The 22,658-nt window shown below is 45.0% G+C and overlaps 1 protein-coding gene across 3 annotated transcripts in view; it reads left to right on the top strand.

Moving 5' to 3' along the window:
* The window catches only part of crybg1a (crystallin beta-gamma domain containing 1a), a 75,181-nt gene that overhangs the window by 42,472 nt on the left and 10,051 nt on the right, over positions 1-22,658 (top strand). For all 3 annotated transcript variants that reach the window (XM_072690007.1, XM_072690008.1, XM_072690009.1), the window contains 11 exons: positions 2,934-8,310; positions 8,673-8,711; positions 8,946-9,064; positions 9,436-9,610; positions 11,792-11,931; positions 14,466-14,592; positions 16,052-16,087; positions 18,277-18,476; positions 19,450-19,576; positions 19,696-19,841; positions 22,439-22,565. In XM_072690007.1, coding sequence (XP_072546108.1) covers positions 2,934-8,310; positions 8,673-8,711; positions 8,946-9,064; positions 9,436-9,610; positions 11,792-11,931; positions 14,466-14,592; positions 16,052-16,087; positions 18,277-18,476; positions 19,450-19,576; positions 19,696-19,841; positions 22,439-22,565 — 6,613 coding nt within the window. The remainder of the gene's footprint in view (positions 1-2,933; positions 8,311-8,672; positions 8,712-8,945; positions 9,065-9,435; positions 9,611-11,791; positions 11,932-14,465; positions 14,593-16,051; positions 16,088-18,276; positions 18,477-19,449; positions 19,577-19,695; positions 19,842-22,438; positions 22,566-22,658) is intronic.

The following is a 22,658-nucleotide window of genomic DNA, read 5'->3' as shown; positions in this document are numbered from 1 at the left end:
GGGGAGAACAATGGGCCTCCAGGCTTTTCATGGGTTCAGGACAGTGGCTATGTAGAATAAATAGACCAAAATAGAAAGCAAACAGCGTGTTAATAATAGTCTTATGAGCTCTGTCATACACGCGACGTCATGGTAATTGCTTGGGAGAGGTCTACTTTATGTGGATGAATAGATGTGATGTAGCATCTGTAGATGCTGCTTCTTGCTGTAACCCTGTACATGTATTTATTCACGACCAAGATCGTTGCAGGGTAAGTAGGGACGTCCCAGTCCGATCCGAAGGAGCAGGAGCTGATCCAGGCTTGCTTTAATGGATCGGGTACTGGCTATTTTAATCCCAGTCCAGTTGATCCCAATGGTCCCATTGGCACGGTTCTTTTTCCACTTGCTGTGTTTCTAAACCAGAACCCGGAAGTGTTCACACAGATACAGCTACAAGGCTAATGTAACTGGCTACTGTAACTCGCTAAAGCCGTAATTCATAAGTTAGCATTGTGTAGCGACTTCTGGATGCAGTTAGCTCTATGCTAACGGATAGCTATAGCCGGGGTCCTCGCTAAAAGACGATATATAGTGTCAAAATCGCGGCATGAACGTAGTCGAGCAGGTGGGCCGTGCTAATCGCAGTGCTTGCAATGTTGGACGAGGCCTGTAGCCGACTCAAGCCTACTGAACTTTGTTATGCTACGCTAATGTTCAGTGCAGTCGAAGAGGCTAAACTAGAACAGCTACTCTTGTACATATATTTTCGATAAATACGAAGACCCCGGATTCCCGCCCTCCCACTGAACATTTCTGTGGCCCCAAGCATGGTCAGCTAGCCGTGCTGAGTAAACGTGGCCTGGCCCAGTTCGTAAACGTTCCATGGAAAAACCACCGGAACGGTTACTTACCCATCGTCCTCGGAAACGCTCAGCCCTGCAGTGGAACAGTGGCTAATGTTAAAAATATATATCCGTAATAATCAGCAGCTCATCTTATCCAAACTGAGGTTGGATCATTTATACGAACATGATCGTGATCGGATCGGATCAATATGGGCATCAATACTCCGCATTAGGAGACTCTGATTGGATCAGGTACATCCCTGCTTATAAGAATGTGCTCCCTATTAGCTGTGCAACACTATGCTGTTACCATCACAAGGTAAGTAAATTAAGGTAAGTGGACCTCGGTTAATGCTTTTCCACAGGCCTGCTTGTTACCGTCTGACTCATCAGCCATTATATAAACACACATGTCTAAACTGGCCTAATTCTGATCCACAGTTTATCATTTGCATTCTGTTTTGGGTATTGTTACCCGTGTAAGTTTTGGGAGCTGGGAGGTGTAACTGTACAGATAGTGTGGGACTGATGCAGAGGAAAGGACACACACACACATACACACACTTCAGCTACTTTTACAGTTCGGCCACTTTTAGGCGAATGTGTCATGGTTTATGTATGATTACAGTTACGCCGACTGCCTCCAGTGACTCGGTGCGAGGATTTGAGATGTGTCACTGGTCTCCACAGATACTCTGTTGTGTGTTGGGGAAACTGTGTGGATTGTTGTTGAAGGCCACATTAAAATGAGGTGGGGGAGTGTCCCTCCCTAGGCTTCCTAAACAAAAGAGTCGATCATAATGAGACGCGTTCCGAAGCTCTTTCTATTTATATTATTGTTGTATTAATAATTTGTATGATTATTATTATTTATTAATAAGTCTGTGAGCATTTGCGTTATTTACATGTGCTTGACACAATGTGAGGCTGGAGGCCTTAATTTTACACAGTTGTATGAAGGCTGCTGTAGAAATGTTAAGGCGTCTAAGGCCCTGTTGGGACGGGGTTAGTTTTAGAGTTTCTCAGTGGTTTCAGTCCCGTCCAAATACTTCATGTCATTCATGTTTACAGACCGTGGCTCCTGCATTTGTACGAATTCTGCTACCTTTTACGTTAGCAGTCGTAAAAATAACCTCGGGGGTCTCAATTTTTGCAAATCTTCACTGTCCAATGAAAAATGTCTCAGTTTTTAGTTTTCAACTTTTTTTTGGGGAGCCCTGAAGCTGCCCTGTAGACCGTGTGAATAATTCTGGACCAATAGAAATGACCCAAAATGACTTGGATTCAAATCTTTTTCCATTGACTTCCATTAAAAGTTACAAAGTTTTTCCATCTCCTGTAAACCCGACATTTTGGAGATGCATGTTTTTCATTGGACAGCAACGATATCTCCTCAGATTTGAAATTAAAGGCACTTGCATATAAAATAATACCCACACAGGGTCTCTCTGTGATTAGAGACCATGTGACCTAGAGCACTGTGTGAAGAGAGAATCTGAGCCTAAACCTGAAAAACTGAAGTCTAGTTTTAGGAATTCTTTATATTTCTTGTGAAATCATATTTGTGAAATCACAAATAGTTTTGGTGCTTGAAGTGGGTTTACCAGAGTCTCAGCTTCACTAAAAACAGTGAAATGTCTGAATCCAATATTTATTATTAGACGAATCTCGCACAAACCCATAGACGGACTCATTAATCCACCAGTTACAGAAGAAAGGCAGATGATGGACACACGAATCCGCCAGTTAGACACAGCTACAGCCTCGTAACTCTGTATGTGAGGCATGTACAGTCTGGCAATGTAATGAACTGAATCTGTAGATCCCACCCTTTCCATTACAAGTGTTTCCATTACAAGTTTTTTCAGAGGGTTAATCCCATGTGAATCAATTTGGGCAAGTCGCTGTGTAGCGTAGCTTATAGCCTGCTTATGTGTTCTGAACATGTAGCAGTTTGAAAGGGGGGGGGTCCTAAAATTCACTTTCCATTTGCAAATCCCTGCTGAGCGTTTTGAACGGGACCGTTCTCCGTCCTTAATCACATCCATACCTGTTTCTCAGCTAAACTGTGGCTCTCTCTATGTTTTTTGTTATTTTTCTCCGCAGTCTGCCAAACCCCAAGAACGTGACTGTGGAAATCAAGCAGTCACATGACCCTGCAGAAGAAAGCAACGACGTCTCTGTGAAAGAGGAGGGCTATACAATACAGCAACCTGACGACGATGCAGAGCGACCCACCGAACTTTCTGATCACATCCTAGACACTGAAGAGGGATCGGACTCAATGGAAATGCCTGGATTCAAGGGACAGTTCAGGGTTTCTGCAAGCAGTCGGCAAACCTCAGCCGCAGTGTCTAGACGTGTGGAGAAAGCTGGCAGTGGATCAAATGGAGGGAGTACTGGAAAGAGCTCAGCCCCACCAGTGGCACCAAAAACGAAGGCTCAGGCAGTGGGTCAAGTTACAAATTACGCAGAGTCCCCGAAGGAGGAAAACACAAGAAAGGCTGCCCAGAATGGCAGCGAGAGAAAAGAAAGTAGATCACCCACAACAAGAGAGCAGCCTGCTGCCTTCAGTAAGATCACAGACAAGTCCAAAATCCCTAAGAAGACCGCCCCTGAGGTACCACCAAAACCAAAGAAAGCCCTAGAAAAGGTCTCGTCACCTGAGTCCTCCTCTCCACTGCAGACACTCGAGATGGCTCAGGCAGAGGGAGGAAAATTCAGCTCCGGTAAAACTGTTACAAAACCCCAACCGCCCCTGCCGTCAGGTAAAAGTGAAACCCAGTCGCCTGTTTGGGATGAGGTAAGCATAAGTTTAGAGACTAACCAAGCCCCAAAGACTCCTCAGACCAAAGATCAAGAGCCAAAGAAGGAGAGCAGACCAAAATCCATTGGCACTGACGACAAAACCGACTCTTCACCTGCAAGTTCAGAAGGTCCTAAAGAATCTAGTGACCCTAAGGAAGGTGTGAAGTCCAAAATACAGGCACAGACTGCAGCTGAGAAACCTCTGGCACCCAGGAGTAGGTTGCCTTCGTCACCTTCAGCCAAAAAGACGACTGACTCCAGACAGAAATCAACAGACTCCGTCAATAAAAGCCCTAAATCTCTCAGCAAAGCTGAGAACACGCCTCTTTCTCCAACAGAGCCGAGCAGCGCAAAGGCTGAAGACGAAACCCACCTCACCAGGACAAAAAGTCCGAAAAAACACAAAGCCGATGCATCACCAACAGGAAGTAAGTTGCCTCGCCTGACATCGCCCAACGCTCCAAAACAGCCCCCGGAGGAAGAAGTTGACCATGGAGAAGATGACTCACTCTGGCAACCCTCACGCTCTGATGCCCAGCTAGAGCATAATGATTCATCCTCAGTTAACGGTCCTCTTAGTCCCGGCCAGTCGGCTGAACGTGACCAAACTGCTGGGAATGCTGTGGCGAAGGCCTCACCAGAAGCTAAACTGAAAAGACCCGTGAAGGAGCTGAGCGATTTTCCGAAGGCAGGCAGCAGCATACCAGCGCCACGTCAGAAAAGCCCCACTAAACCTAAACATAGAAGAGAGGTGGAAAAGGGAAAAGTACAGCACACTGTGGACTCGCAGCCTCCAGTTCAGGCGGCGGAGCAGAATGTGGACGAAGCCGAAGAGGACCAGAGTGTGAGCGTGGACTTGCAAACTCCAGCTCAAGCCTCTGAGGAGGATAAGGAGCTCGGGGGCGTGAGTGCTACAGCTGCAAAAGCTACCACAGACCAGAAAGCACCGACTCTGCCGACGGAACAGAAAATACAGAAGAATGAAATGGGGCTGAGCGTGAGCGCGAGTGTGACTGAGCGCACCGAGAGCACTGCAGACTCCAAGACTCCGCCTCAAGTATCTGAAGAGAAAGCGAGTAAAGACAAAGGGAAGCAGAGCGTGACGGTGAAGACCGCTGTACGGAACACAGCCAGACAGAATCCACCTCAAGCATCTGAGCAGGAGGCTGAGCAAGGAGTGAATCCGCAACCTCCAACTCCGGTAACGGAGAAACCGAAAGAGATGCCGCGCACGACTGTAAAGACCACCGAACAAGACAAAGGGAAGCAGAGCATGACGGTGAAGACCGCTGTACGGACCGCAGCCCGACAGAATCCACCTCAAGCATCTGAGCAGGAGGCTGAGCAAGTGACAACAGAGCAAGGAGCGAATCCGCAACCTCCAACTCCGGTAACGGAGAAACCGAAAGACATGCCGCGCACGACTGTAAAGACCACCGAACAAGACAAAGGGAAGCAGAGCGTGACGGTGAAGACCGCCAAACGGGCCGCAGCCCGACAGAATCCACCTCAAGCATCTGAGCAGGAGGCTGAGCAAGTTGAAGAAGAGCAGAACGTGACAACAGAGCAAGGAGCGAATCCGCAACCTCCAACTCCGGTAACGGAGAAACCGAAAGAGGCGCCGAGCACGACTGTAAAGACCACCGAACAAGACGAAGAGGCGGTGAAGACCACTAAACGTGCTGCAGCCTTCCAGACTTCAGTTCCAGCATCTAAGCAGCAGATCAAGCCAGTTGAAGACCTGCAGAAGGTGTCAGTAGAGCAAACAGCAGATCTGAAGACTCAGCAGAAAACGGACAAACCGAATGAAACGCAGCTTTCGAGTGTGCAGGACGAGGAGCTTGACACGAAGACCACTGTGCGAACATCTGCCAGGAAGCCGAGTGAAACCGATCTGGGTAATCCACCAGTGGAGCGTCCTGCAGACCTGCCGGCTCCACGTCAAATGCCTGGACAAAAGGGCAAAGGTAAAACTGAGGAAACGCAGATGAGCATGAAGGTTACAGCAGATTTGCAGATTTCAGCTAAAGTGTGCGAACAGACAGTGGACAAGGCCAAAGACGAGGAGAGTAGCTATCTGGAGACCTCCAAAAGTACAGCAGACTCGCAGACTCCTACTCAAGCATCTAACCAAGAAACGGACACAGCTGAAGGGATGCTGAACGCAAGCGGTAAGGCCATGGAGAACACGGCAGGCCTGACGAGTCCTCCTCAGATTTCTGAACAGAAGGTGGAAATGGCCAAAGATGAGAAGAGCATGACTCTGAAGGTCGCTGAGCATCAAACTCCAGCATCTGAACAGGAAGTGAGCAAAACTGCGAAGATGAAGAATGCGCGGAGTAAGAGTGTAGAGAATACTGCAGACGTCAAGGCTGCTGCACCTCAAGGGTCTGAGCCGAAGGTGGACAAGGCTGAAGGAAAGGAGAGAGCGAGTGTGAAGGACAAGGATTGTTCTGCAGCCTCCAACACTCAAAAATCTGAAAGAAAACTGAGCCAGACCGACCAGGGTTTGAGTACGAAGACCACCGAACATGCTAAGAAGACCAAAGCTAAAGAGATCCAGGGTGAGAGTGTTGAATCAACAGAGCACACTGCAGACTCCCCAGTTCACCCACCAGAACTGAAATTAAAGGCAGAAGAGACGCAAGGTCTGGTTGTTCTGACCGCTGCTTCCACACAGAATCAGAGCAGTACAAGTGTACTGGCTGGTAATTCAACCCAAGGCCTCCCTGCAGAAAAATCTGACCAGGTGGAAAGCAAACCAACCCCAGAAACCAGTGTTTCCCAAGAGGCAAGACTGAACGGAAACATCTCCGGAGACACGACTGTCCAATCAGATAAGCCAATCCAAACAAAACCAGGTCTTTTCAAAGAGGGAACTCCCTCAGGAGCATCTGTCGCAGATAAGGACAGAAGCACGGCTGCCAAGATGGATGAAATAGCACTGAAACCAGCAGCCAGTGGGCACAAAAAAGCCAAAGAACCTGAAACTAGGAGCTCGGAGCAGTCCGTCGGACCACAGGGGAGTGCATCCAAGGCCGCTCCGAAAGCTGGTTGTGAGGAACCAAACATTGTGGTAAATGGTGTTGCAGCGAATGCAGAAACCTCATCGAAAACCACAGCCGCTGCTGATGTTCAAGTAGAGGAAGCTGGTCACAAGGGGGCAAACACTGATGCGTCATCTCGAGAGAGTAAAGACGAACCAAAAGTATTACAGAAGCCATCAGATCCTAAAATAGCTGGTGATGCTTTTAAATCGGCAGCCGCAGAATGTGCAAAGAAGGATGAGGTCAGTGTGAAGAAGCCAGTTAGCAAGGCGATGAAGTCCGTTACTGAAGAGGAGCATCTTCAGAAAGCCAACCTCGCTCCTTACCAGGAGAGCCTGTTCAAGAACACAGAGCAGGTGATGACCCATGTGGGTAAGAAGAGTGTTGAAGTTCTGAAAACCAGCACCTTTGATGGTATGAAAACCAGCCAGAAACATAAACCAGACATCTCAAAATCTCAGAATAGGATCCCTGGGTCAGCTTATGATGCACCATTTGGGAAACTGCCACCACCACCAACTAAAAAAACCCAACAGATTCTGTCCCAGGACCTTCCGCTGGCTTCTAATAAACTCTCAAAAAGTAAGGACGCTCCATCCAGCTGGCTTGACGTGGATCAAGGATTCGAGAAGAAGCACAATAAGATGGAGAGAAGAATGAACTGCTCGGCAAGCGATGATAGCATCTTGGACACTTCCGACGATTCTGAGGACTTCATTCGCAACATCAAGGAGCTCTGCTCGCCGTTCTCGTTTCCTCCAAAAAAGCATGGTAAAACCAGAATGATGACCCCTGCCTTTGCGATGCCAGCCATCAAAGAAGATCATTTTGAGAAGACCTTCGATCCTGAGGAGTTCACTTTCGGGATGCGGAAGGCCACCGGCCCAAAAGATCCATCTCCGGCCATGCTGATCAAGAAGAAAAACGAGGAAGCCAGGACCAAACCGCTCCCGAAGCGCGTGGGGGCTGAAGATAGCCTGCTCTTCAAAGCACTCTCCTCCCGACGAGGGCAAGGCAAAAACGAAGAAGGCAAGGCTGCCGAGGAGAAGCCAAGCGGCGAAGATCAGGGTGCCACTGAAGGTTCTGGAAAGATCACATCACGGTTAGAAAAAATGTCCATTCTGTCCAATCTTGTGAGCACTTCGAGGAACCTAAGGAGGAACCAAGCTGAGGCTGAAGCTGATCCAACTGGAATAGTATCGCCCACCACGCCATCACAACAAGTTCCAACGCCAGAAGAGAAGAGCCCAGTGACTCCATCTGAGCCTGTCCTCTCGCCAAGGGGGGCGGAAGAGAACTTGCCGGATCAAGGTGCGCTCAAGGGTGGGTCTGGTGATTCACTGAAAAGCCCGTCCACCCCTCCTCCTATTCCAAGCTTCTCTGAAGTCAAACTTCCTGATTTTCTGGAGAAGTACCTGAAGAAAGACAAGGAAGCCACCACAGCGAGTTCTCAAAGCTCAGAAACGCATTCTCTGCTGCCGCCAATGGAAGTGGGTGGAAGTTCTGGGGTATTGGGAGGCAAAGCTGCCGGTTTGGGCCAAAAGAGCCTGCCAGAGCTCCCAGAACTACCAGTTTCTCAGCAAAAGCCACCAACCCAGGCCAAGCTACCTTCTCCAACACTCCCACAGGTAAGCGTGAGCTTGACGCATTCTGCGAGGTGCGCCCTTTTCGCATTTCTGGAAAACAAATACGGGAGGTATTAATGGTATTCCTCTATAAGGTTGATAAGGAAAGGTTTATATTTGAGCGTAACTGCCTGCCTTGTCCCCAAGCTTCTGTACTTTCATACATCATGAGTCATCATACCTCAGAGCAGAGGAATGCAGACCCTCTGGGCTTCTCTTTATTGTTCAGACATGGCATCTGTAAATGCTTCCCTCGACAGGCACTACAGTAACTCTCGGGACACCTGGGGAGTAAAGTTGGGGAGTGTCTATAATTGTGCACTATAATTTTAATGCATTACCAATTCTGCCCTTTCCTCTTGCAGATATCAACACCAAGAGGCTTTCACAAACGCCCTGGAAAGGTACGGATGTCCTGGAAAGGTATCCTCTCTCTTTTCGGGGAGAGGATATGCTACGTTTTGACTGTTACTATACTGTAGTAAGTTTGAGGACTGTAAGTAGTTCTCTGAACAGGTGAAAGAAGCAGTACAGTGTGTGTGTGTGTGTGTGTGTGTGTGTGTGTGTGTGTGTGTGGCAAACCATGAACATCCCGATAGAGTAAAGCAAAAATGTGGATATCTCGTGTCTCCCAATAGCTGGTCATCTTCCAGCAAGCTCAGTTTGGAGGCGAGACGTACGAGGTGTTCAGGGACGTAGAGGATGCAACCTCACTGCAGCTGTCCCCCATCATCTCCCTCAAGGTCGTCAGAGGATGGTAAGAGTGCTCTTTCTCGGAAGCAAAGTGTGGCAGAAAATGGCCTAGTAGAAGTAATAAGGTCAAGGCTGCCTTGTCTTAACCGATGGAGGAGACAGGTAGTGCTTAATAAACACGGATCAGCTGCAGGTTTCATTACAGACAGTGTAATTAGACTGGTTTAATTAGATGAAGAGCAGCAGATGTTGAGTAGAAATCGCTGTACTCAGTACAGGAGAGTCTCTGAATAGTAGCTTATAAGAATCTGCCGTTACCGATCTGATCTGATCTGATCTGATCATGTATCGCAAAATAAGGCTTGAAATATTGTGATGTAGTATTTTTACCAATATCGCCCAGCCCTAATTCTGACCACCACCCTCTGTATCTAGCTGGCTGCTTTACGAAAAGCCAGGTTTCCAGGGACGGAGCATCGCTCTAGAGGAGGGGCCAACGGAAGTGGTAAACGAGTGGGCAGAGCCGGACCCTGGCCAGGAAGTGGGGCCAAACGGAATGCCGCTCCCAACCAAACCCATTGTGATCGGTTCCATTCGGCTGGCCGTGAGGGTAAGAACCTCAGGAACATCAGAACTTCATGGCGACGGTTGTGTTTATAGATTGAGTATTGTATGCACACTTTCCTAAGCATTTTGGGATTGTGAGGAGGAGAGCAGTTGAGTCTGAGGAAAAAGACAATTAAGGAAAGTTAAGTGCAAGAATGGCTCAATTAACCGAGTTTGAGATTAGGCACTGGGGAACTTTGAAGTCCTTCTAGGTCTGGGAAGGCCTCCTGATTTCTAGGAACTACAAGTAGATTCTGGTAATATTAAGATTTTATTTTAATTCTCTATATAAATTCGACCAAAATAGATCAGTTATATTGTTTCTAAACTCAAGTATTACAGTAATATTTTTGCTTCATTTGGTTTTGGTGAAGATCTGGAAAGACCTAGAAACACCAAATGGACCATTGACCAGTCAGGATTATTTTTCTGTGGTATTTAGGTAGATGCAGTTAGATGGGCTCTTTCATTGGGTAGGTCTTCAGGAACTGGGCTGAAGGCCCTAATGTGTCCAATTACATTTACCAATGATTGGGCCAATGTTAAGATGGGAAAGGGCATCACCCCAGGTCTCCAAGTTCTAGATATGTTACTGACTGTGAATACTGTGAATATGAACATGGCCAGAACTGAAGACCTAACTCGAGCAGCCTCTGTTTGCCACTGAGGTTTGATATTTTTGGAGTGTGAGATCTGGCGAGGAGCTACTGCTACTATTGCTAGCTGACATGTTTACTTTTTGGGGGAGAGACTCCAATCCCACACCTTCACAAACCCTGAATCCCTGAATTGGAATGTTCACCAGGTTTCTGAGAAGGAGGTGAGAGTGTTGTCCTGCTGTGAAGAGGGGCGGTTTAAATGGGGAGCTGGCTCTGACCCACCCTGCTTGATAAAATGACATTTACCGTGGGCAGGATGGATTTTCAGACGCTTCTGAAATGTGTGGAGAGCCTGCTGAGTGCTCAGTGCTGTGTGAAGGCTGTTAGCGCTGGATTAGATAATGAGTTGCACAGGTTCTGGTTTAATGACTCACTGTGACTCCATTATGACAGTCCTCCAGGTTTAAGAAGTCCATGAAGAGGCTTCTGCTTTGGCTAAAGGCATCATAAGTCTATCCAGCTTAAGGCTGGGCCTAAAACGGGAGCTGTAGTGCAGAAGGATAACTGAATCATTGAATTCAGAAAAAACATCCCCTGCAGCAAATGTGTGCAGGATTGTGGGTAGTTGCTGCACACAGGCTTTGAGTTTCGTGATTATGGTGTTAATTCTGAGAAATTATGTTTACAATAATAATCAATAGTGATTATTAGTATAGTTGTATAATGCAAAGCAACAGTGCAACAATATTATGTTTTATATTCTTTTCAGTGGATTTTCCAGTTTATATTCATTTTTATATTCTTTCTTCAGTTTTCCTAAATGTATAAATTCTTTTCTCTCTTCTATTATTATTATTTTATGCTTATTTTATATGAATATATAAATTTTCTCCCTTCTGCTGAATTTTCCTGTGGTTTTCGAGAAACCGACATTGGATTGTTTGTCTGATTGACCAAGGTACCGACACACAAGTAACACCCAATCCAACCACTAGGGGTACCACACCAACCACTTGGCAAAACCCTAACAACCACCTGTAAAGCCATGGCAACTCCCTAGCAATCACTGAGCAACTATCTAGCAACACCCCAACAACCACTAAGCAACATCATAATAACTGCCTAGCTACACAATGGCTTTCATGTACCAACCACTTGGAAACCTTGTAGCAAACATCTTAAATGCCATAGCAACCGATAAGCAGCTCAGTTGCAAAACTCTAGCAGCCACCCAGCAATACCTTAGCAACCTCTTTGGATACTGTAGCATCACCCCAACAACGACTAAACTTCGACTAAACGACTAAACTGTAGCATTTATCTGCCAACCACCTTGCAACTATTTAGCAACCACTTAGCAATGCCATAGCAACCACCTGGGATACCATACCAAAAGGTTTCACCCTAGTGACCATGTTGTGACCACAGTCTAGCAACTGCTTGGAAGTGGGAACTACTGCAGCTTGTGTTTCCTTTAGGAAATTTTAGGACGTTTGTTTGTTTGTTTGTTTGTTTGTTGTTGTATCTTTTCACAGCTGTTCTGTTACATAAATCTGTAACACATATTTACGTTTTCTATCTCCCAGGACTACAGCCTGCCCAGGATCGAGCTGTTCGCAGAGCCCAACGGAATGGGCAGAGTCTCGCAGTTCTGCGACGACACAGTCGAGGTCTGCTCATATGGACTTCCTCAGAGCACCGGCTCCATCAAGGTCTACTCTGGAGTGTGAGTCGTCCTCAGCCTTTTCACATAGACCTCATTCCCCAAAGCACAACATCAGGCTTTATTCAGTGCTCAGAGTTTGTTTGTAGCTGCATGAGAACACACAGAGCGCCTTGTTTTGGGTGGAGTTGGCCGTGCCAGTGCCGTAATAGAAGGATACATGTGACTGTTGCTCATGTTGTTGTGTAAGCAGTAGGATTCACATTTTCTTTGTTAAGTCTTGGAGATCATGTTGTATTGAGTAAATGTCACTAATTGCTATTATAGTTATTATTGAAACACACTGAAAATCAAGTGTGAGACAATCCGTCACTAAATCCCTTACTTCTCATGATTGGATGTCCATGGGTTTCAGAACCAGAAGGTTGTAGATGGTGCAGATTCTCTGAGCTTCAGTGTAACAGTAAAACTCTGTGGGCACTGTTGGCTATACCACAACATACACAAGCATGAGAGAGAGAGAGAGAGAGAGAGAGAGCGCGAGGGTTGTTTTCTCTGGAGCGCTGGAATGTTGCAGGCCTGCTAGTGCGTGTCTGAGCCAGAGAGCCCGCTGTCTGGAGACGTTATTGTGCAGCGCCAAAGTGGTTCTGGGGCCCTGGAGTGCAAGAACTGCAAAACCACACCACACTTTAGTCCACAGAGCTGATGAACTGCAGCCTCCTGCAAACTGCAAAAGCTTTCCTCAAGCTTTCCTTGCTGTCTCCTAGATTTATGAAGAGATTTTATGCAAATAGTTTGTGTAGGAAACAGCTGGCACTGATATTCTTTACAAGACACAAGATTTATGCCTGATGGCAACTGCATACACTATATGAATAAAAGTATTGGCACCCCTTTAACACCTTAAATTCAGGTGTTTCATTCAGTCCTATTGACCCTAGTGCTGCAGTCTGCCTTTCTTCCACACATCAGTGAAAGAACGGGAGGTTCTGAAGAGCTCACTGAACTCCAGCGTGGTTCTGTATGTAATAGGAGACACCGCTGCACCAACAACAACTACAACAAGTCAGCTGGAGAAATTTAGACCTTCCCTCCTAGATCTTCCTCCATCAGCTGTGAGTGGTGTTATTATTGAATAGTGGAAGAGTTTAGGAGGAACAGCAGAGTGCAGAAAAGCCTCCAACTGACTCAATAACTGCAGCAGAGCTCCAGACCTGCTGCTGCTGGTAGAGCTTAGAGCAAAGGGGGGGGGGGGGGTAGCTCCATATTAATACAGCCTATGGGTTTAGAATGAGATGTCATTCTGTGTAGGTGTCATTGTATGTGTAGGTGTCCCATTACTTTAGTCCACATAGTGCATACTGCCAAATCATTATTTAGGCTAGTGGGTGGGTGGGGGGGGGGGTCTTTCTTGAAAAACCTGTATGTGGGCCCATACTTCAATACCTCACCCTCAGAATGGGATGTCTTTACACCCACAGGAGTTTGTGTGTAGGTGTCCCAATACTTTAGTCCATATAGTGCATACTGCCAAATCATTATTTAGGCTAGTGGGTTTTTTTCTTTCTTTCTTTCTTGGGCCCATACTTCAATACCTCACCCTCAGATTGGGATGTCGTTACACCCACAGGAGCTTGTGTGTGTGTGTAGGTGTCCCAATACTTTTGTCCACAGTTAGTGGTCTAACCTTTTCATGATTGTAGAATTTTGCTTTTGCTCTGGTTCGTACAGCTTGTGGCTGTTCGTCACAGCGGAGGCTCTCGAGGGGAAGCCCTGGCTCTGGAGCTCCAGTTTGGTGTTGCTTTTGTTAGACTGGTTTGCTGCTGGTTGATTCTGTGGAGCTGGAGATGAGCTACAGTGTCCGGTTCTGTAGAGTTAACCCATTATTAAGGCATTTACTTTGACCAAGCTGGTTTTATACATTTACAACATTTGTCTGATGCTCCTTTCCTGAGTGACGTACAGATGAGTCAGATGTGCAGATGTCAGGGAGATGAAGGAAGGTGAATGTGGTGTTGCCCAAGGACTCTTATTGGTGTGGTGGGGTGGTGTGGTGGGGTGGTGTGGTGTGCTTGCCTGGGCAGGGATTTTGATTTTCGATTAGAGGGAACATTTCTTGTGTTGATTGAGGTCGAAGTGTCTTCTTCTGAAATTTAATGGAAAATCTGTTAGATAATAGATAATGGCATCAGTAGTTGAAGTTAAAGTGCTCTATTATGGGATAGTATTATTCCTGAGCTGTTCTACAATGGGCACAAATGCTTTCCTCGTGTTTCCATGTGTCTCGTTTTTTCTTTTTTTAATAGAATGGCTGGTATTCACCCGGGAATTGATTTCAAGCCCTTTTTTCCCAGATTAAAACCACAGTGGGGGATTTCAGAACTGCAGAGAGGAGCTACTATTGCTGACATTTCTAGAAGTTTTGAAATCCTAGCATGTGACATACTGCCAGTGCCTTTACTGGCCAAGTAAAGAAGAGTGTGTTTTAGTGGAACCAGGATACAAATAGTCATAAAGTATTAAAAAAAGAGCCACAAAGTATTTAAACGAAATAAACAGCTATTTAAATATTCATTCGTTTGTTTGTTTGTGTGTAGTTGGCTTGTCTTCAGTGACCCCGGCTTCCAGGGTTTGCTGTCTGTGTTGGAGATGGGAGAGTATCCCTGCCCCGAGTCCTGGGGCTTTCCCGCCCCCTTCGTTGGATCGCTCAGGCCACTCAAAATGGTAACCCTGTGCTGGAATTACTGAAATGATGACCATCATGGTGCGCTTTTTGCCCTGGCTGTGCACCTCCTGCTTTCACAAAATTCAAGTTGATAGTCTCATGTAAACCATTCTATCCCCTCTTATCCCAAATGTGGTTAACGTTGTGTAAATATTTCATGATTGATCGACCAAGATCAAAATAACTTAAAATAATCGCTAATATATTCAATAAAATCTCATTTTGTATCAAGTTACATTTAAAGCAGCTTTATGGAGAATTGGCAGTTCCTGCTCCTGGGTTCCCCTACAGTCAGGAAGAGTGATGTTGGAGGATTTTACATAATTTTGACTCTGCTGATGCAGCATTATGCAGTTCTGGTGAGGATTATCCTGCCCGCTTCACCAGAGTTACATAGTGCCGTTAACGACAGCTATGCTATTCTCTCTGTTATAGTCAGCGGAGCATCATGGTTTTGAAGCTAGGGCTGGGCAATTAAGCAAAAAAAAAAAAAAATTATTCTTTATTTACTTATATTCTTTACTTTCCTCACTCTGTTCATGTCTCTATACTATTCCATGTGTAGTCATGTGACTCTGCCCTGTCCAGTCAGCTGAGTATAGAACAGATTAAATAAGATGCCTCTATAATGTAATTCATTTATCATAATTGAGAAAAATATTTAATTACTCGTTGGGGTCATATCGCACAGCACTATCTGAAGCTGCTATTTTAAGGTAAAAATGCTACACAGAGATGCTTTAAAAGTTAGGAATGTTTTTGCCTTCTCTTTTAAAGTTATTGTTTTGGAGATATATATGGGGATGTATATATTTTATTTAAGGCAACTTCACACATAATTTCATATAGTTTATATAATTGCAATTAATTCATAGAAAGCAGTAAAAAAAAAAAGTAAGAGGAAAAATAAAAGTATATTAAAAATGAAGGTATTTTAGGTCGTGAGGATAATAAACAGCTGTAGATGATTTTAAAATGACTGAATAAAGTTATAGATATATTTAATATTTCAGAAGATTTTTCAGAAGTGACACTCAAATTGCAGAGAACTTACTAGAAAATCATAAGTTTTAAATTACTGGACGTTATTTTCCTAAATAACTTTTTGTTGTTGCCAAAATTCTTGAAATATTGAAAATAATCTAAAATAAATTATCTTTATGTAATACATTTAAATCTGTGTTTTGTAAGTTATGTTGAATAATGTATTGTCACAAAAAAATTTAAAACATAACTTTAAATTTAAATTAAACATTTAAATTAAAGTTAATATAAAAAGATTTTTATACCATGTAATTTTGGAGGATTTCTATTGGTCCGTTTATCATGAAAATGGACACGATGTAAAGAACAACTGCCAGATTTATTTTTATTCACTTGACAGTTATATATATATTTTTTTGTTTGTTTGTTTTTTTTAAATAACAAAGTAAAAGTGTTTTGTTCTCTCTGTTTCAGGGCGGTATAAAAGTGGAGAATCCTAAAGAATTGAAGGTAATCAGACTTTTCACTTCATTCCTATGAGATGTTGAACATGCCACAAGCTGCCTTCATTTTGCAACTCCTAACGATGTTCCTGATGAAAGTTGCCCAATAATGAATGTCGATGCAGCAGCTTTTGTACATCACAGTCATTAAAGTGCGGTTTTCTTCACGTGTCTTCAAAGGAACTCGCAGTGTACTGACTAAGAAAGAGGTGCCTGTTCTTACAGGTGCCTGAGCAAGTCTGAACTGGGCATGCTCAGACAGCCTTTCTAGCTGTTCAGCTCTCTGTGTTGGCTTGTGTCAGCAGTCTCTTTGTTCTAACTCCATGAAGTCCCACACACTCGCGCTCTCAGGACGTCCTGTAAGGCCTTTCAGAGCTGAAGGAGATTCTTCAGGATTGGTAAAGGCTGAAAGGAGACGGGCGGTTTAAGCGAGTGCTCATTCAGAGACTGCGCTGCTGAGTTCATGCCGATCTGAGTGGGTCGTATACCAGAGGCCCAAATCTCTCAAAAAACTGCTTTAGATTGGAAAGCTGTGTTTATCCTGGAATAGTTGAATTAAGAGAGTTCGGTACATGGACGTGACAAACACTGCTGTTCCTCCTCCAAAAAACTAACTGAAAATGACTAAAAGTGAACCCTAACAGGCTCTACTACAGTCTTTACAGCTAGCTAACCTCACAATGTGCTGAATAAACACAGGATCCAGTGAGGACCCCAATATGACACTTGAGTTGTTGTTTTATATATTGTTTTTAATTCATGAATTTGGGAAGAGCAAAAGGCCTAAATTCAGCACCAGACTGAGTCACATATCTGCCAACCCTCAATTCAGACTGGGTTGCAACCCATAGTTAATGCTTTAAACCCTAAGGCTTAGTTTGAGTTTTAAGATTTATTATTCAGAATCTACTATAAATGATTCAGTAGCTACTAAAAATGATTCATTAACTATTATAAATGATTTAGTGTTTACTATAAATGAATCTAATATACATGATTCAGTAACTGCAATAAATTATATAGATGATTAATCTACTATGAAGGGTTCATTCATGGATATAAATGATTCAGTAATTAATATAAATTATGGCCTTGTTTTAAATGATTCAGTGTATACTATAAATGAATAAGAATCTATTATAAATGAATGTGTACCATAATTGATAATGAATCTACTATAAATGATTCAGTAACGGCTATAAATAATTTAGTGTTTACTATAAATAATGAATCCGTTCTAAATGATTCAGTATCTACTATAAATGCATAAGAATCTATTAAATGATTCAGTGTACAGTATAAGTGATGCTGAATCTACTATAAAAGATTCTGTGTCGACTATAAATGATTCAGTAACTCCTACGGTGTCGCCACTGCAACATACAAACAAACAGCATCTGCTGTTTCAACACTGTGAGAAACTGTTGTTAGAAAATGTGCTTCAGCTTTGCGTTGTATTTAAGTCTTGACGTTCTGGCTGGGGGAATACATGCTCACTTGAGCGTTTTAGGGTTGTGTCTGCATTCTCGTTGGATAGGAATGTTTTCAAAACCTCTGCTGGAGGCATAGAGAACATCCCTTGTTTTCACAAACAGACAAATACGTGTGGACAGGGTCTAAAACTGGTTAGTCTTCTGAAGTTGGAAGTTTTTCTGAACCGGCCGAGAAAAACATGACTGAAAAGCTGGTCCCTAAACCTTAGATTACAGTCTGTCTACGGTGGTCCAGATGGCTCGAGTTTCTGACGCTTCTAAACATGAGCTGAAGTGTGTTTAGAAAGAAAAGCCTCCGCTCTAGAACCCTGTGTTTGAGACGGTGACCTCAGAGTCTTAAATTACGGCTGACTTCTGAGCTCCAGTTTTGAGTCCTGCTCGAGCTTCACTGAGGGTTGCTACTCTGTTGCTCTGTTGCTCTGTTGCCTCGGGGAGTTGCTCTGGGGTTGGAATTCCCAGCATTCCGCGTATTTTGGACAGGCACAGACTGGACTGAACTGGTGTCCATTGTAAACGTTGTCAGGGCAAATCTTTAAAAGATGGCTACAGGCGAGGTTTCCCAAGAATTTAATGCACAGTGGCTTAATCTGGAGGACCTGTGAGGGGTGTAAATCTCCTGAGTTCTCTTTCATTTGTTTATAAAATCAGGACCTGACTCTGCCCATCATTTGCCTTCTGTCTTGTTTTTGCTCTCCCACAACAGGCTTTGCTGTATGAGGAGCCTCTGTTCGGAGGAGCTTGCCTGGAGGTCGAGGGGGATGTTTTCGAGATAGCTGAGGTAGAGCAAGAGCAGAACCTGAAGGAGGAAGATACAGAAGAAAGCTGCGAGAGTGCAGACCTCTCCTCCGCTGTCCAGGACAAGAAACTGACCTCCGTCGGCTCCATGAAGATACTCAGCGGCCTGTGAGTGAATGTCTCGTTAACCACTGCAAGGTGTTCTGTGATTTACCTCTAGAGCGAATGAGAGCCCTGAGCTGAGCATGTGCTCCATGCAAAACCTCGTCAGACCTGCAGAGGAAGCCTGTAATTTGTGTTTGTGGCAGAATTGGCTCGGTGATGCAGAGCAGGATCTCCCAATTCTGGTCCTCAGGACTCTTTCCATTGGGAGTTCAGCACACCTGTCGCTCCTCACGCAGGACTTGGGGTTGTTCAGAAATACGGCTCTCTAGAAATCCTGTCCTTCCTAAACAAAGTAGCGACCGTAATCAGGAGCAGGTGTTACAAAGTGCATCTGATTGAAGCATCACGCAAAAACCTTGTACCTCCAAAATATCAGCTCCAAAAGTAAAGAACCTTATTAACTTTCAATGGAAGTCAATGGGAAAAGATTTTATTCCAAGTCATTTTGGAGCATTTCTATTGGTCCATCCATCATAAACTTTTGATACAAAGTAAAGAGCAACTGTCAGATTGAAATTAGGACAAAAAGTGAAAAATTTGTCAGGACTGTGACGATGTGGAAGTGCACTGGCCTTCAAAAGTACTGCTCCTATTGCTCACATGTCCTACACTGATGTTTAGCTTTGGAAGATCCTTTAAGGGAAATCTTGCCTTACGTAAAGGAGAACCACAAAAATCCTTTATTTGCTAACGAGATTCTGACAATGCCGCACCACTCCTCCAGCGATGGATGGTGTGTGTTGGAGGTTCAGGTATTATCCTGGAAACACAACCACAGTCACCACATTTAAACCCCCTGGAGAGCTTGTGGGACTGTGTTGGGAAATATGTGGAGAAGGAAAGATCCTGAGACACTGAGGAGGGCACAGCAGTGAAGACTTCAGACAGTCATAGATCCTTCTTACTGCTTCCCTTGTCACTGATTTCGCCCTTTCCTTTCTTTCTCTCTCTCTCTGTGTGTGTCTGTTTGATGCAGATGGGTGGGCTACACAGAGCCTGGTTTTGAGGGCCGTCAGTATATTCTAGAGGAGGGCGAATACGTCGACTGCTCCGATTGGGCAGGGCTGGAGAACACCCTTTGCTCCATCCGGCCCGTACATGCTGTAAGTACCCCCGCAGCTCGAACACCCACCGTAACACAAGGCCCGCATGTTAATATAAGGGTTTTAATATAAGGGTCCGTCTGTCTTCTGCTTTGACACCCCCCCTCTCGGTCCTGTAGGAATTTGTATCTCCTCACCTCAAGCTGTTCAGTGAGCGAGACTTCGCGGAGAGGAGCCTCAGCGTGGACCTGCTGGGGCCCGTCATGGTCATGGAGGACACTGGCTACGGCACCAAGAGCCAGTCAGCAGAAGTCCTGTCCGGAGTGTGAGTATCTGTCCTGCTCCTCTCACACTGCCCTTATTTTATGCACCTGCTACATATCGCTGCTGTTCCACAAAAACCTTGTATCTCCTTTTTTATTCTTTGTTGTTTGATATGATTTGTACGTGTTTAATTTAAGTTCAGTCAATTAAAAGCAGCTCTACAGAGATCTGGGTCCGGAGAGCCAGGTCTGGCGGTATCGGGATGGAACGGGTGGAACTGGGCATCTCAATACATGGGAAAGAGGAAGGAAAGCCAAAGGGAGGGAAAAACACGAGGGGTCAGGAGGAGCGCAGCAGAATTTAGAGGGGGTTTACGGCAGGACAGGATCCAATGGGTTTGGATTACCTTTTTTTTTATTACCTGAGCATTTCTCTCGTCCTTTCTCCCCGTCCCCTCAGTGTCTCTGTCCTCCGCCTTGAGGGAAAGTATTAAATCTCTCATTCAGGTGTCTAACTGTCGACATGTACAGCTGTCCACAGAGATAAGATCATTCTTGCGTGCCTCCGTTTCTGGTTCATACAGGAGGCCGGCCGTGTGCACAACAGGATGAGCTTCATAAAAGTTCAGGATGTTTTTAGTACAGTTCAGCTCTGCAGCTCGGGTCAGAACCCCTACAGATCATCACCCCCCCGAGCTGCTCTGTAGGACTGCCTGGCGCTAACGAGTCCTCGCTGTTGTTGAAGTGTTAGTTATTGTTGTTGTTCTTCAGGAACGTAGACGCGGAGGCTGGAGGGGAGGGTGGAGCAGAAAAGGTGTGGTTTTACTGCAGTACAGGCTGGATGAGGCGGCACATATCCTGCAGCGAGCGCCGCTCGTTTCCTCAATCAGTCTAACCGTTAACCCTTTAGGACTTCTGGACTCGGCGCGATCTGTTCAGACTTGAAGAACTTTTATCAATTAGGCATTCTTCTGAGATCTCAAAGAAGCTGAACTTTTTGGAGATGAGTGTTTCCCCCCCAGCTTTTATACACTCTGATGAACTCTAGGAAGGTTTTATTGGTTTGGGTTTTTTTAGTTTGTGTTGAATCTGAATATCCAGGTCACCGGATGATGGTGTCGTAAATTTAGGGCTCCAGGTAATCCAGGTAATTGGGCATTTGTTTGTTACACTGGGACTTGAGAACTCCATTAACGGTTCAAGCCACTGAGGCTCTGTGATTTCTGGCTTGACCAGGACTGTGAAATATGATGGTTTCGCTCATACTTGTGAGCAGATGTAGTTGTTACTCAGCCAAAATTAAAATAAGCATTTCTTCCTCAATTTATTATGTTTAAGTGCTACTGAAGCCTGGTAAAACCAGAACTGCCATCTTAAAGAGTGAGCCTTCATCCCTGCCTTTGTTTTTAATGGTTAACATTCATTTATTTATTTATTCATGTATGCTTTAGTCAGTCGTAAATGTGTCACAAGGTCAGAAATGCAAAGATAGGCCCGAGTAGGGATCTTAAGCCCTAGGTTTAGAGCTTAAGGGGTCAAAGAGGCAACAAGCATGTCTGACGCACACTCTAACATGCACTCTTATGCAACATCCTGTTCCGAGATGCACATATTAACTTGCAGTGACACCTGATTGTGCATTGGACACGCCCTCAGACTCTCACTGGTAGCCCTCTTGGCTCTGTAACTACCTGTAGAGTGTCTACCAGTGATGACACCCAGCTGACTGCACACCTCTATACAGACCTGGCTTATATACCAGGCCTTCCTGCCCAAGCTGGTGTCTGATTGGCTGTTAGAAGTATTTGTTTATATGTTTGTAAGGTGAAGTGAAGTGAGGCGTTTGCCAGAGGCTTGTGTTAAACTGAAGGAAGCGGCGCTCCGCTGATTTGAGGGAAGTTCAGCGCTTTACAGCCTGTGGAAAGAGCTTTATGGCTTAATTACAGTCACAGTGATTTGGACTGAGTGTTATCCAGCAGCATGAAGAGCAACAGCCAGAAAATTAGACTTCCCCGAATGTAGAGGATCAGTCGAGGCATGTTTGGGGTCTAGACTTTGCTTCTTCAGCTTTGCACTGGAGCTGTGAAGTTTATACCCCGGGCCTCAGTGTGTCGTTTGCGGTGTCAGAAACCCACATCAGTGAGTCTGTTCGAGATTACTGAACACCTCAGCACAGTGGGAGCTGAGGGTGCGGCACTTTAGCCATGCAGTTAGCACGGTGCTAATTGGTTGGGTTTAAGCTTCCAATACTTTTGATATACACTATATGGACAAAAGTATTGGGACATCTGAAATCAGTGGTGGAGTTTATTCTGCTTTTGTTGGAGTAACTGACTCCACTGTCCTGGGAAGATTTTGGAGGAGCAAGAGCTTTAGTGAGGTCAGGATCATCACACCACCTCATCCCAAAAGTATTGGATGGAGCGCCAACCATCAAACCAGAGAACACTAAGTGCACCTCAGCTGTGAATGTTGAGGAAGGAGAAAGTGCTGCTCCCTCACTCTCCACTTTTTTACTTACCCTGCTGGTCCAGGGGATTGAACCCACAATGTTCTGGTCCTTAGCCTCCTTCTCTAACCTAATATCGCTTTAGGTTGAGTGATGTCACTTGAGATAATGGTTTCTCTCTCTCTCTTTCTCTCTCTCTCTCTCTCTCAGATGGGTAGCTTTTGAGAACGCTGCATTTTCTGGCGAGATGTACGTCCTGGAGAAAGGTCTGTACGGAAGCCCGGAGGACTGGGGTGCTCAAAACCACAAAATCTCCTCCCTCCAGCCTGTATTTCTGGTAACCAGCATCCTCCTCGGTCTACTGGCTTGATGCATATTTAAATAGTATTATTAGATTAGTATGTATTTATTTATTTATATATATATTAAT

Source organism: Salminus brasiliensis, chromosome 10 (assembly GCF_030463535.1).
Source record: "Salminus brasiliensis chromosome 10, fSalBra1.hap2, whole genome shotgun sequence".
NCBI classification, from domain to species: Eukaryota; Metazoa; Chordata; class Actinopteri; order Characiformes; family Bryconidae; genus Salminus; species Salminus brasiliensis.
The sequence above is the reverse complement of the archived record's forward strand: the minus strand, read 5'-3'. Positions and strand labels throughout refer to the sequence as shown.